Genomic DNA, 12,737 nt, shown 5'->3' on the forward strand with positions numbered 1-12,737 from the left:
CTGTCAGGAGAGTATTTTGCATTTCTTTCATGTCTTCCTGAATTGTTACAGCAGTAAACTTCCCTGGACCAGGGGGAAGGCTAGGCGATGGAGTTCAGCAAATGGCTGAAATCAATACAGGAGAGCAAATGGCTCTATTTTCTCAATTATCTCTTTTCCTTTGGACCTCCTTGAACCCTGATGCCATTTCTATTATTGATTTCCTACAGTATATTACCACTCTAACCTAAGAGTTTAAATGTTTGCAATTCACCAACCTGTTTTGGAACAGAATGTTCCAATTTTTGTCAACTAACACAGTGTCAGGAAAAGTCAATATTTTGAATAAGTGCTAAATTATTTGGAAACACAACCTTTCACCTTATGTCAACAATCTAACAAATCCCCAAAACGATAACCAGTGTTATAAACAGTATCGCTTTATAATAACAACAGTTTAGATATAACAAATACAAAAAATTAGACTCACAATTGCAATGCTTTATAATATGGTTCAGTCAGATCTGGCCAAAGAAAAAATAATCCAAATAATTCAGAGTAAAAATTTGTAATTTGTAATCCAAGACAGAAATATTCAGTTTATATGTTCTCTTCTCACAACCCGCTATATTCCAAAAATAAAAAATGAAGAACCAAGTTCAAAAATATATTATAATCCAGCAATGTATTTGTAAACCATCAAAAAATCTTTGTATTCCATTAAAAAGTTATATATTCCACCAGTAGTTTTATAATCCACCAAAAAGAAGGAAAAGTCAAAGCCTTTAAGTACTTCACAGTTATTCTTCCTGCAATCAGATACGTAGCTCCTTCTTATAGTCCACTGCCCAAACCAAGTTTCTCTGTATCTATATTTAGGACCAGCAAAGTTTTATTCAAAATGCATGCCTTCCATCCATTACCCAGACAAAGTTCTTCTGTATATTTTAAAACCAGCAAAATTTTACTCAAGGTACATACATACCTTCCATCCATTTTATATTTTCTTACTGAAAATAGACTCCATGGATCCCTCTCTGGCTTTTAAGTCTCAGGTTAAAACCACCACAGCAGCCACACTTTGCAACCAAATGAGATCACTGATAGATTGCCATTCATCTGCATCTAAACACTGGGAGCTGCTTCTTTTAAACTCAGTTCAGTTCGATACAGATAAAATGAAAGTTTCCTCTTTATCTCAGGGACTGATATGAACTAAAAAATTATTTCTAGGACAAAACTGTAAAAATTAAGTTTTAGGCATAAAAGAGTCTGTTGGAAGCCTTGGAAAAAAAGAAGAGGGAGCTGGGTGATTCCCACCCCCCTCCTTCTTCCTCTAAAGCTGCCTCTGTTGAAGCTCCGTTCAAACTTTCAATCAGCAGGTTCTAGTCAATCAATCCAGTTAAAAAGGGAACAAAAAGAAAGGACTTACAATCCATTTAGTGTATCTTCCAGTTCGATCAAGTCATGCAGAGTTGAGTATTTAGAAAAGAATGTGCCGGTGTTCAACCTTGATGCCATTTAAAAATAGCGATTGGGACAGCAAGGCTTGCGGCGACGGTGGGTCCAGGAATCAGCCGCTGCCGAAAATCCCGATCCACACCATCAAGCCGCCTGCCTTCTTGGACCCTCCCTGGGTCTTAGAATCGGGTCCACCGATGTGGTGGACTCCTCAGCTGTCCGATAAGAGAGCAGCCACCCGGAGCTAGTCCGCGGTTGCTCTCTATGATGGGTCGTAGATGGATTTAGTGGATGTATGGAGGACAAAGTATCCAAAATCAAGGAACTCTAAGGTCTATTCATCTAGTCATCAGTCTTGGTCAAGAATTGATATGTGCTGGTTGTCTACGGATTTGATGAAAGAATTAGTGGAGACTGAAATTCAACCAAGAGTGATATCAGATTATAATCCAGTAACTATAAAATTTAAGGGAACTCAAGTGAGAAGCTGGAGACTAAATGCCCAAATTTTAAAAGATAAACATTTTCTTCAAGAAACCAAGGTAGAAATGGAATCTTTTTTCAATCAGAACATATCCCAAGATGTGAAGATACAAGTACTATGGGATACAGCCAAAGCGTACTTCAGTGGGTTGGCAATCAGATTTAATGCTAAGAAGAAAGAAAGAGTTGAAAACTTTTCTTCAAGAAACCAAGGTAGAAATGGAATCTTTTTTCAATCAGAACATATCCCAAGATGTGAAGATACAAGTACTATGGGATACAGCCAAAGCGTACTTCAGTGGGTTGGCAATCAGATTTAATGCTAAGAAGAAAGAAAGAGTTGAAAACTTCCAAAACTTAATGACGCAAGCAGAACTTGAAATTATAGCCTACAAAACAGGAGTTTCAAAAAAAAATTAAAAATACAACATCAACTCAATCTGTTACTTGTGGAAGAAGTGGAGAAAAAAAAACTAAAATTTGCCAGACAAAATTTTGAATATGCCAATAAACCGGGAAGATGGCTGGTGTAGAGACTGAGAAAAGAAAGTGCCAAAAGAGTAATAACGGCACTCTATGTATATTTGGCAGAAGAGAAAACCAAGAATTAAACTAAAAGCATTACAAGACTCTAAAACAAGAGTGGGCCTGGGTCTTCCAGATTGGCAGTTGTATTACAAAGCTTCGGTGCTGTCCTGGGTGAGAGACTGCGTATTATTGAAGGACAAGAGAGTTAGAGGAACATGAACTCACCTTGGGCTGGCATGCATATTTATGGTATCAAAGATTAGAAGGACAATCTTATTTTAAAAATCACTGGTTAAGGAAATCTCTTTATCATACATGGACATGGTTAAAACCGAGAATCTATGAAAAAATCCCAAGATGGGTGTCTCCAGTTGAAGGGTTTACACCGCCAAATCTTATAAAACCAAACCAGAGTTATAAGTATTAAGAATTACTGAAACAAGACAATCTCCTGAAGTCTAAGAAAGAACTAGAGGGTATGGATATTAATATGAATTGGTGGCTGAGAACAAAAATAGAACCTAGGAATGCCAAAGATAAGATAATAGGTTTTAATACTGACCAATATCCGTTTGATAAAAAAATTTTGGGTCCTCAGGAGAAACTGATTTCAAAATTATAAAGATATATTTCAGATGAACATGCAAGGTGAGATTGTAAAAGATTGTATGGTACAGTGGGCTACAAATGTAGGCCGTAATATTATGTTAGATGAGTGGGAGACGTTATGGAAATCTAATATTAAACTAAGTCAATAGCGTTTAAGGAAAATCTGTACAGGATGTTTTATAGATGGTATGTAACTCCCCAAAAACTTTCTAAAATGTATGTTAATATGTCCAATAAGTGTTGGAAGTGTGCAAAACATGTTGGGTCGTTTTATCATATGCGGTGGACCTGTGAGATGGTGAAATACTATTGGAAGATGGTACATAATTACTACAGAAAATGCTAAAGGTACAGATTCAATTGAAACCAGAACTATTTTTATTGAACATATATCCTAGTGATTATACAAAAGAGACAAGACATGGTGAGCCCAATCCAGACATAAGTGGCGGCCGGTCGCAGCTTAGCTGCCACACCGCTAGTAGACTTCCTGAGGACTTCGGCACGCTGGAGCGTGGGGAGGGGAGAAGCATAGCTTGCTGTGAGGGAGATGGTCACCATGGCAACGCTGCTGGCGGAGGCACAAGGGAGGTGGAGGCAGCTGGAGGGGAGGGCCAGCCCCCCCCCCCCATTGGCCAGCCCTGGTGCATGTGCCGCGGCTCATGACAGTCAGGGATGGGGAGAGGCGGCCCCAGAGAGGCTGATAGCCATCCCCAACCTGCCCCCAAACAGAGAACGGAGCCAATGATGGGCAGACCATCACAGACAAAAGAGAGATGTCCCACCAACACGGGGAGGGAACAGGTGTGAGGCTGGGCATGCGTGCACGAGAAGCCTGGCTTGGTGGTGAGGTGGGGCTGGGAGCAAGACAGGCCCGCACAGGACCACGGAGAAGCTGTCAATTCCCTCACACTCTCCTGCTGTCAGAGACTGCCAATGGCAGGCAGACAAGCAGGAAGTATGAAGTGCAGGAGTTCACTGTTATAGACAGCAGCTCGAATGTGTATCTGGGAGTGAGCAGCCCAGCAGCAGACACACACCCCACCCAGAGACCCCCTGTGTTGCCCTGACGCCCCCTGCCATGCGCATGAAACACCTCCCCCGGGGGCCGCAGAACTCAGAGTGCGAGTGCATTAGCCGCAGAACTCTGAATCATCAGCCCCCCTTAGTGCCCTGTGCACAACAGCCCTGTGGGGTCGGGTAGGCTGTCAGTCCGGGCAGGCCGAGGGGCGGCACTCCCCTCCCCTGTCCAGCAACGCGGGGGGCAGCATGGCGGCTCATAGACCATTCCGCCTCCCCCAAACCAAGTCTGCCCACCCTTCCAGGCATTCCCTTGGAGAGGCCACTGACGGGGGGGGGGGGGTTTGCCCAGGGAACGTGCAGCAGATGCCAAGCAAAAGACACAATAGAGGGTACAGCTCAGACTTTATTTTTCCAGAATAGAGTGCAACAGTTTCCCTGGCATGAGCTGGGCAGTCTCGCCGTAGGCAGGGCTCCATTCCGAGTGGTGGGCAGAAACAGCTGAGGGAGTGGGGGGGGGGGGAGTGGAGCGGCACATGCGGAAGCCTCTGTGTTGGAGTCCCACCTGCAAAACAGAGATAGAGATCAAGAGCACCTGCAGGGGCGGTGGCTGGAAGAGCAAGCTGTGTTTCAGCCGGGCGCTCTCTTAAAGGGACAGTTTCTGACCCACCTCCCCACAACGGGGCAGCTGCGAGGGGAGGGGAGGGGGAGGTTGGGGAGGGAGACAGTGGAACTTACCCAGCCTTGGGCGACAGTCCTCACATGCAGAGCCTCCGGGAGCCTGGAACCTGTGGAGACCTGAAAACAAGAGCAGTTAGCACCAGGGGGTCTCTTTCCCCCTTGCAAGTCAAAGATACTGTCAAAGCAACCGCCCAGTGCATAACCCGTCACCAACGTGCCTGCCTGTCCCTCACTCTGAGCCTGAATGGCCGGGAGCTCGCCGGCAGAACTTCCCGCCATGCGCTCCTCTCCCTAACAACTGAGTTGTGCGAGGCCAGAGCGGAAGTATTTCTAGGAGGGGGAAGACCGCGATTGGGTGCTGGGGAGAGGGCTCGTCAGCCCGAGGTACAAGGGGATTGGTGAGGCAATCACGCCACTCCCTAAGGGGGTTGCGAGCTTCCGCAGTGGTGGAGGCGACCTTTGTTTTTGGTTTCAACGAATGCCTATGGGCCACGCCATTTTTGCTGGTGTAAAGTTGCGCCTCTCGGGGGGGGCGTGTCATGGGCCAAACTGCTCAGAAAGCTGCCTAAGCCTGGCTGCACCCTCAACTCCACCCCCTCCTCCATCTGAATGCCATGCTCCGCCTCACGTCTGCCCACGCTTGGGTGCAGCCCTCAGGCGCCGCTGCCCTCAAGCGGAGCAGCACTCGGGCAGCCCCCTGCCCATTTAACTCCCCCCCGCTGTGGCGGCACCAGTCTTACATTGATGCAAACCCTTCCTGGGCCCACACAGCGGCTCGTCTGCTCCCAAAAGACTTTCTGCCCCACCTCTCTGGATTGTGCTGTTAATGGCACATATTAATACAGCAGCTAGGATTTTACTAGTAAAGTTCTCCACCAGCCTGCACCCCAGGAAGATTATCACCCTCCCTGCATCACTGTGGGTGAATCAGTTCTGAAGACAGTCCAGCAGTTCAGCTACCTGGGGTGCATCATCTCCTCAGATGCTAAGATCGACAAGGAGATCGACAACAGGCTGGCAAAGGCAAACCGTGCCTTTGGCCGACTGCACAAAAGAGTGTGGAGCAACAAGCGTCTGAAAAAAGGCACAAAGATCAATGTTTACAAAGCAGTTGTGATGACAACCCTCATCTACGGCTCCGAATCGTGGGTTTTATACCGTCATCACCTGCGACTCCTCGAGCGCTTTCATCAGCGCTGCCTTCGCACCATCCTCAACATCCACTGGAGTGACTTTGTGACCAACACTGAAGTTCTCAAGCGGGCGGAGGTTACCAGCATCGAGGCACTGCTGTTGAAGACGCAGCTGCGCTGGGCAGGGCATATTTCTAGGATGGAAAACCACCGCCTTCCCAAGATTGCCCTGTATGGCGAACTCTCCACCGGCCATCGAAATAGAGGGGCACCAAAGAAGAGGTACAAGGACTCCTTGAAGAAATCCCTTGGCACCTGTCGCATCAACCATCACCAGTGGTCTGACCTAGCCTCAGATCGCAAAGCATGGAGACACACCATCCACCAGGCTGTCTCTTCCTTTGAGAACGCACGCATAGCTGGTCTTGAGGACAAAAGGAGATTGAGGAAGAATCGCACTGCTACAGCACCAACCCTAAATCAGACTTTTCCCTGCAGCCACTGTGGCCGGACCTGCCTGTCCCGCATTGGTCTTGTCAGCCACCAGCGAGCCTGCAGCAGACGTGGACTATTGCACCCTTCTTAAATCTTCGTTCGCGAAGCCAAGCCGAGAGAGAGGATTTTACTTGCACAGAAATGGAAACTTCAGGAACTTCTTACAAGACTGGAATTCATTGGGAAAATATTGGAAACAGCGGAGGTGGACTACTGGGACTTGTTGGGAAATCCAAAGAAGAGGCAAGAAAATATTGGGAGAAGTTATATGTGTGGTTAGATACTTAAGACTTACTGGTGTAAACTTTTATTTCTGTCTTCTACTATATATATTAGAAATACAATCCAAGTAGATAGTTTAAGTGAGGACTTACAATATCTATAATATGTGATATGATGTTACGTGTGTAATAATATTGTATAACCATTTTATTGTAATGATTTATCAACATGCAGAATGAACTATATTCATATTGGTATTTGTATTATTGCTTTTCTATTTCCAGTCTCCCTTTTCCCTTTTTTCTTTCTGGAAAACCAATAAAATTTTTTTTAAAAAAGGAATAGACTCCATTCTGTTCTATGGGCTCACAGGATATGATGCAGTCTATTCTGCTGTATGGGCTGATATCATAGAATGGAGTCCATTCTGTCCTATGGGCACAAAAGATACAATGGAGTCCACTCTGTCCTATGGCCCCATGAGATGGAATGTCTACATTGTTTTAAGATTTGTTTGGGAAGGCAGGGCAAATTGCCCCCTCTTTCTAAGCAGGGTCAGATCTGAAACATTCTTGCTGACTTGGCCCATGTTAGAGAAAACTTTGACATCCAGAAGCCAATGCATGGGAGAAGGAGGCGCCATGGGGGGTGGGGCGGGGGGGCTGTGGGGCACCATGGGGGGGGCAGTGAGGCTGGCAGCCCGGTTGCTGACAGGCCACGGACTGGTACTGACTCCTACTCTAGAGGGTTAGGATCATCAATATGTGGATGACACTCAATTCTCTATTTTATTATCTGAACTTCCAGACATGCCTATCTCAGGTCTGAACTTATGCTTTAAGGCCATGGTCAAGTGGTTAAGTCCAATTCAGACAAAATGAAGACAATGCCGGATGGAAAGGCTAGGATTTCAGATAAACTGTACCTATGTGTTTGCATAGAACAGAGACAATTAAAAAGAAAAAGTTTGGGGTGCTTATTGAAGAACAGGTTGGTCAAGACTGCCTTGTATCAAGGCAATCAAACTGCATTTGTTATACCAGCTCACCCTTTTTGAAACATTCAGCCTGAAAACACTAATCCATACTTTTGTAACCTTTACTGTACTACTTGGACTTCTCTAATATGGTCTCATTATGAGAAGACAAGTGTCACTGGGAAAGACAGTAACACTAGAAAAAGTTGAAGGAAGACCCAACATTAGGTGGATTGACTCAATCAAGAAAGCCACAGCCCTCAGTTTGCAAGACCTGAGCAAGGCTGGTTGTGATAGGATGTTTTGGAGGTCATTAATTCACAGGATCACCATAAATCAAAAGCAAATTGACAGCACTTAACACACAATAAGTTCTATGTGAGTGTGCCCTTGAAAATGACTCGGAAACTAACTGGTTCAGAATGTAGCAGTCAATTATTATCAGGAGCTAGTCAACAGGGTTACCACTTTCTTTCTCAATTAAATTCAAGGTACTGGTTATACCACTTGAAGCCCTTCCAGACTGGGGTCCACATCTGTTTTGTCCCCAAGTGTCATCTTTTGGCCATCATTCTGCTTAGGGTTCCCCACTTAGTGTCTCCTAGAGCCCATTCCTTCTCAGTTCCGGCTCCCACTTACAGAACAGAACCCCTGCGTCTGTCAGAAGTCCCCATCCTTGGAAATTTTTCAGATGCGCTGAAAATCTAGAGCATTTAATGGATTTTGAGTTATGGACAATTTCTGGGGTTTTAACTTTAAAAAAAATCACTACATTATTTTAATTATGCATTGTAAGCTACCTTGAGCCACAAAGAGAGAGACAGGGTATAAATATTTTAACAAATAAAATATGCCATAGCTGTTTGTTCTGCGAAAGTGACTCTAGATTCTATTTTCTTACCTTTGGCTCATAAATGGCACTTCATTGATCAGAGTCCTCTGACAAAATGCTTGGCAGAAAGCGGAAAACACAAGGAAGATCAGACTAGTGAAAGCTGCAGCCTTCTTTACAGAAAGCATTTAGTGGTGGAGTAGAAGTGATATGGACATAAGAACATAAGAACATAAGAGAAGCCATGTTGGATCAGGCCAACGGCCCATCAAGTCCAACACTCTGTGTCACACAGTGGCAAAAAATGTTATATACACACATACACTGTGGCTAATAGCCACTGATGGACCTGTGCTCCATACACTGTGGCTAATAGCCACTGATGGACCTGTGCTCCATATTTTTATCTAAACCCCTCTTGAAGGTGGCTATACTTGTGGCCGCCACCACCTCCTGTGGCAGTGAATTCCACATGTTAATCACTCTTTGGGTGAAGAAGTACTTCCTTTTATCCGTCTTAACCTGTCTGCTCAGCAATTTCATCGAATGCCCACGAGTTCTTGTATTGTGAGAAAGGGAGAAAAGTACTTCTTTCTCTACTTTCTCCATTCCATGCATTATCTTGTAAACCTCTATCATGTCACCCCGCAGTCGACGTTTCTCCAAGCTAAAGAGTCCCAAGCGTTTCAACCTTTCTTCATAGGGAAAGTGCTCCAGCCCTTTAATCATTCTAGTTGCCCTTCTCTGCACCTTCTCTAAAGCTATAATATCCTTTTTGAGGTGCGGCGACCAGAACTGCACACAGTACTCCAAATGAGACCGCACCATCGATTTATACAGGGGCATTATGATACTGGCTGATTTGTTTTCAATTCCCTTCCTAATAATTCCCAGCATGGCATTGGCCTTTTTTATTGCAAACGCACACTGTCTTGACACTTTCAGTGAGTTATCTATCATGACCCCAAGATCTCTCTCTTGATCAGTCTCTGCCAGTTCACACCCCATCAACTTGTATTTGTAGCTGGGATTCTTAGCCCCAATGTGCATTACTTTGCACTTGGCCACATTGAACCGCATCTGCCACGTTGACGCCCACTCACCCAGCCTCAACAGATCCCTTTGGAGTTCCTCACAATCCTCTCTGGTTCTCACCACCCTGAACAATTTAGTGTCATCCGCAAACTTGGCCACTTCACTGCTCACTCCGAACTCTAAATCATTTATGAACAAGTTAAAAAGCATGGGACCCAGTACCGAGCCCTGCGGCACCCCACTGCTTACCGTCCTCCACTGCGAAGACTGCCCATTTATACTCACTCTCTGCTTCCTATCACTCAGCCAGTTTTTGATCCACAAGAGGACCTGTCCTTTTACTCCATGATTCTCAAGCTTTCTAAGGAGCCTTTGATGAGGAACTTTATCAAAAGCTTTCTGGAAGTCAAGGTAAACAACATCTATCGGGTCTCCTTTGTCCACATGTTTGTTCACCCCCTCAAAGAAATGCAACAGGTTAGTGAGGCAAGATCTTCCCTTGCAGAACCCATGCTGAGTCTTCCTCAATAACCCGTTTCTGGTTAACGTTTCTGTGCCTTAAGCACATAGCAGAGGCAAGAAGCATGTGCCAGGAGTGAGTAATCTTCTGTGTAATATAAAGTCTACAGTGGTTCAAGGACATGATCTTTGTGACACATGAGAAAGGAAATTGAGGAATCCCTAGTCATTGGCCACTATGGTTTAGAGAAAGAATTCAGTTTTCTCCATTCTATCAACAGAACCCGCATACAGCATACTGCTATCTATTATGGTTCTCAAAAGCAGGATCTTGGTCAGAACTGTGACTGGAAGGAATATGGTCTTTCTTTTTTAAAATGGGAATATTGGGTTGGATCAAGGTTAAATGTTCTGCTTATGGAAGGTGTGGGGTAATCTTCACCTATTCATGAATATTCTGTTCTACTGACAGAAGTGCCTTGGGTGAATAGAAAAATTAGCTTGGATCCAACCATTTCATATTGATTATTTTGTCAGAATTTGTGATTGCTAAACTCCAATTTATTCACTATTTTCCCCAATACGTTTTATAGTAAGGAACACATCAGCTGCCTGTTTTGCCACTCCAGTTCCCATCCTGCGATTTCGATCTTTCTTGCCGTCCCTTTCCCTTGCCTAGATCTCTGCACCCAACAGATCTAGGATGAAGACAGCTATAAATCTCCTCCTCAGCCCCATCCACAACAAACCACCTGGATATTTTCTTGCTGTCAACAAACTGATCCATGTTCATGATGCTTGTTATCAGATTTGATCCTAGCATTACCCACATCAATGAAGGATCAGTCTACAGCTTGCTCAGTTGAACATTTGTCTGACGAGAAGTTAGAATTTAACCTCATTTCTGTGTCAGCAATCGAAGTGTTATACTAAGGGGATCCATTGTTTCCCTGTTCACAAGGTTTCCAAAACATAAACACAATGTCATTTTAGCTAACGAGTCTCTGAGGAGCAATGATGGCTCTGATGTGTAACCGGCGATGCAATCTCAGAGGGCCCTTCACACATCTGAGCTGTGCAACTTTAAGCAGAGTTAAACCCTTCTAAATCCACTGAAGTCCGTGAGCTTGTAAGAGCCCAGATGTTAATGCAGAGCCAACCAAAAGGCATTTTTGATAGTGCCATCTCCAGACTAGGTCTACACAATGATAGCCAGGCTGTGTGCCTTCTCACTGCTAGCGTCTAGTCTAGTCTATTGTTTCACTAGGAATTACTCAAACCCACTCTAGCTGGTTTTTTGCCATACATTCGATATTTGCAAGTCTGTATTCATTCTTATTTGTTCACAGAGAAAGACAAGTGCCGTTTTCAGGGATCGTTTTCCCCACTGGTATTTGACCAGCTGGTGAAAATCTCACGCAGGTTTTCTTCAAAAGAGACAACTTGCAGATGGAGATTTTCTGTGGGAAAACAGGCAGAGAGGAAAGGGACTGAATAAGCTCCTCTTGCAGTTGCACTGCACGGCCTCCCTCTTTGAGATGAAGCTCCAACAGCCGCATTCTGTAAGCACAGACACACACACACACACGGATGTATTGGACCATGGAACCCCTTCAAGTACGGACAAAGTGCTAAGGAAGTTCCAGGAGAAGTTCCATCCATATTCTTCCTAAGTGTTTAGAGACTCTGAACATGCATTTCAGATTTCTCTGTGCAACTAACAGGGCTAGTCAACTTAACAGCTTTACAAAGAAGGCATCTACTAAACTTATAATACAGTTTAGACGGCTTGCCCTACAAACTACACGACTGTGGCCAGGAAGATCCTTAGATTCCTGGAATTTGAAACTGATTTGGACGGAGTTAGGAACACTGTCCGGCAGGAACGGGCAGATTCATCCTGCATACCAGCATCTAGACAATGACTTGCAATTCAGAAGCAGTAGAAGGCTGAACCACATTATGCTGGTAAAATACATACAAAGCAATAACAGCAGCAGCAACAGTTCTTAGGCTTCTTTAATTCAGCTCAGTTTTTTTTTTAATTGGGAAGAACAGAGGATCAATGCCAAAGTCAGTAGAAAGTTAATTCAGCAGGGATCGGTCCCCAAGGCTAAACACATGAGTGATTCTCTCATAGAAACGTGTGTTAGGGCAGCCAATATGCTGCCTGAGCTGCAGGCAAGGGGTACAGATTTAATGTGCCAGATTCATGGTCACGGTAGGATCACTAAACCTATGTGTGCTCTTTCATTGTATTACAATATACAGTCTTCACAAGGAGAGAGACAGAAACCACACGCCAATCCCTCCCCATCGGGGATCCCGCGGCTTCTTACCATCCATTCTGTGGCCCTCAGCCCTTGTGGTCCCCTGGAAGACCCTGCAGTTTCTGTAGTTTCAACCATACGGTTAAGAGGTCATGATGGGCAGTGGGGAAGGGCTGGCCCGACAGTTCAAGGGAGACTTTGCCCCTGGAGGCAAAAGCAAACACGGCCCCTGCCTGGAACTCAACTTCTCCTGGAGGCCAAAGAGAGTCCTCAGCCAGCACAAGACCGAACGCAGCTCCAGGGCACGCCTGTTTCGCCTCCTCTGCCTTTCTCTTGACTGCATCGGTGTAAACCACGTTAAGCCCAACTGCAAAGATCCACCATAGCGACTGAAAATCCCACTATGACAACACTGGATCCGCCCTTAGACACAGCAGACTGCCCTTAAAATCCACTTTGCACCAAATTCCGGGGGGTCCAAAGCAGCAGCAGTAGGAGGGTTTGTGTTATACCAAGTCAATGTTGCTTCTATCCAGAGATCAGGTAGAGAGAAC

General features: G+C 45.0%; 1 protein-coding gene across 4 annotated transcripts in view; it reads right to left on the bottom strand.

Annotated features, from left to right (window-relative positions):
• PRKACA (protein kinase cAMP-activated catalytic subunit alpha) overlaps positions 1 to 12,737 on the bottom strand; it is a 135,594-nt gene that overhangs the window by 67,764 nt on the left and 55,093 nt on the right. The window contains exon 1 of one of the 4 annotated variants that reach the window (XM_060240694.1): positions 12,253 to 12,274. The exons of the other annotated variants lie outside the window; for them this stretch is intronic. Coding sequence (XP_060096677.1) covers positions 12,253 to 12,259 — 7 coding nt within the window. The 5' untranslated portion in view covers positions 12,260 to 12,274. Of the gene's footprint in view, positions 1 to 12,252; positions 12,275 to 12,737 lie in introns of those variants that run through there. 4 annotated transcript variants of the gene reach the window in all.

Source organism: Heteronotia binoei, chromosome 5 (assembly GCF_032191835.1).
Source record: "Heteronotia binoei isolate CCM8104 ecotype False Entrance Well chromosome 5, APGP_CSIRO_Hbin_v1, whole genome shotgun sequence".
Lineage (NCBI taxonomy): Eukaryota > Metazoa > Chordata > Lepidosauria > Squamata > Gekkonidae > Heteronotia > Heteronotia binoei.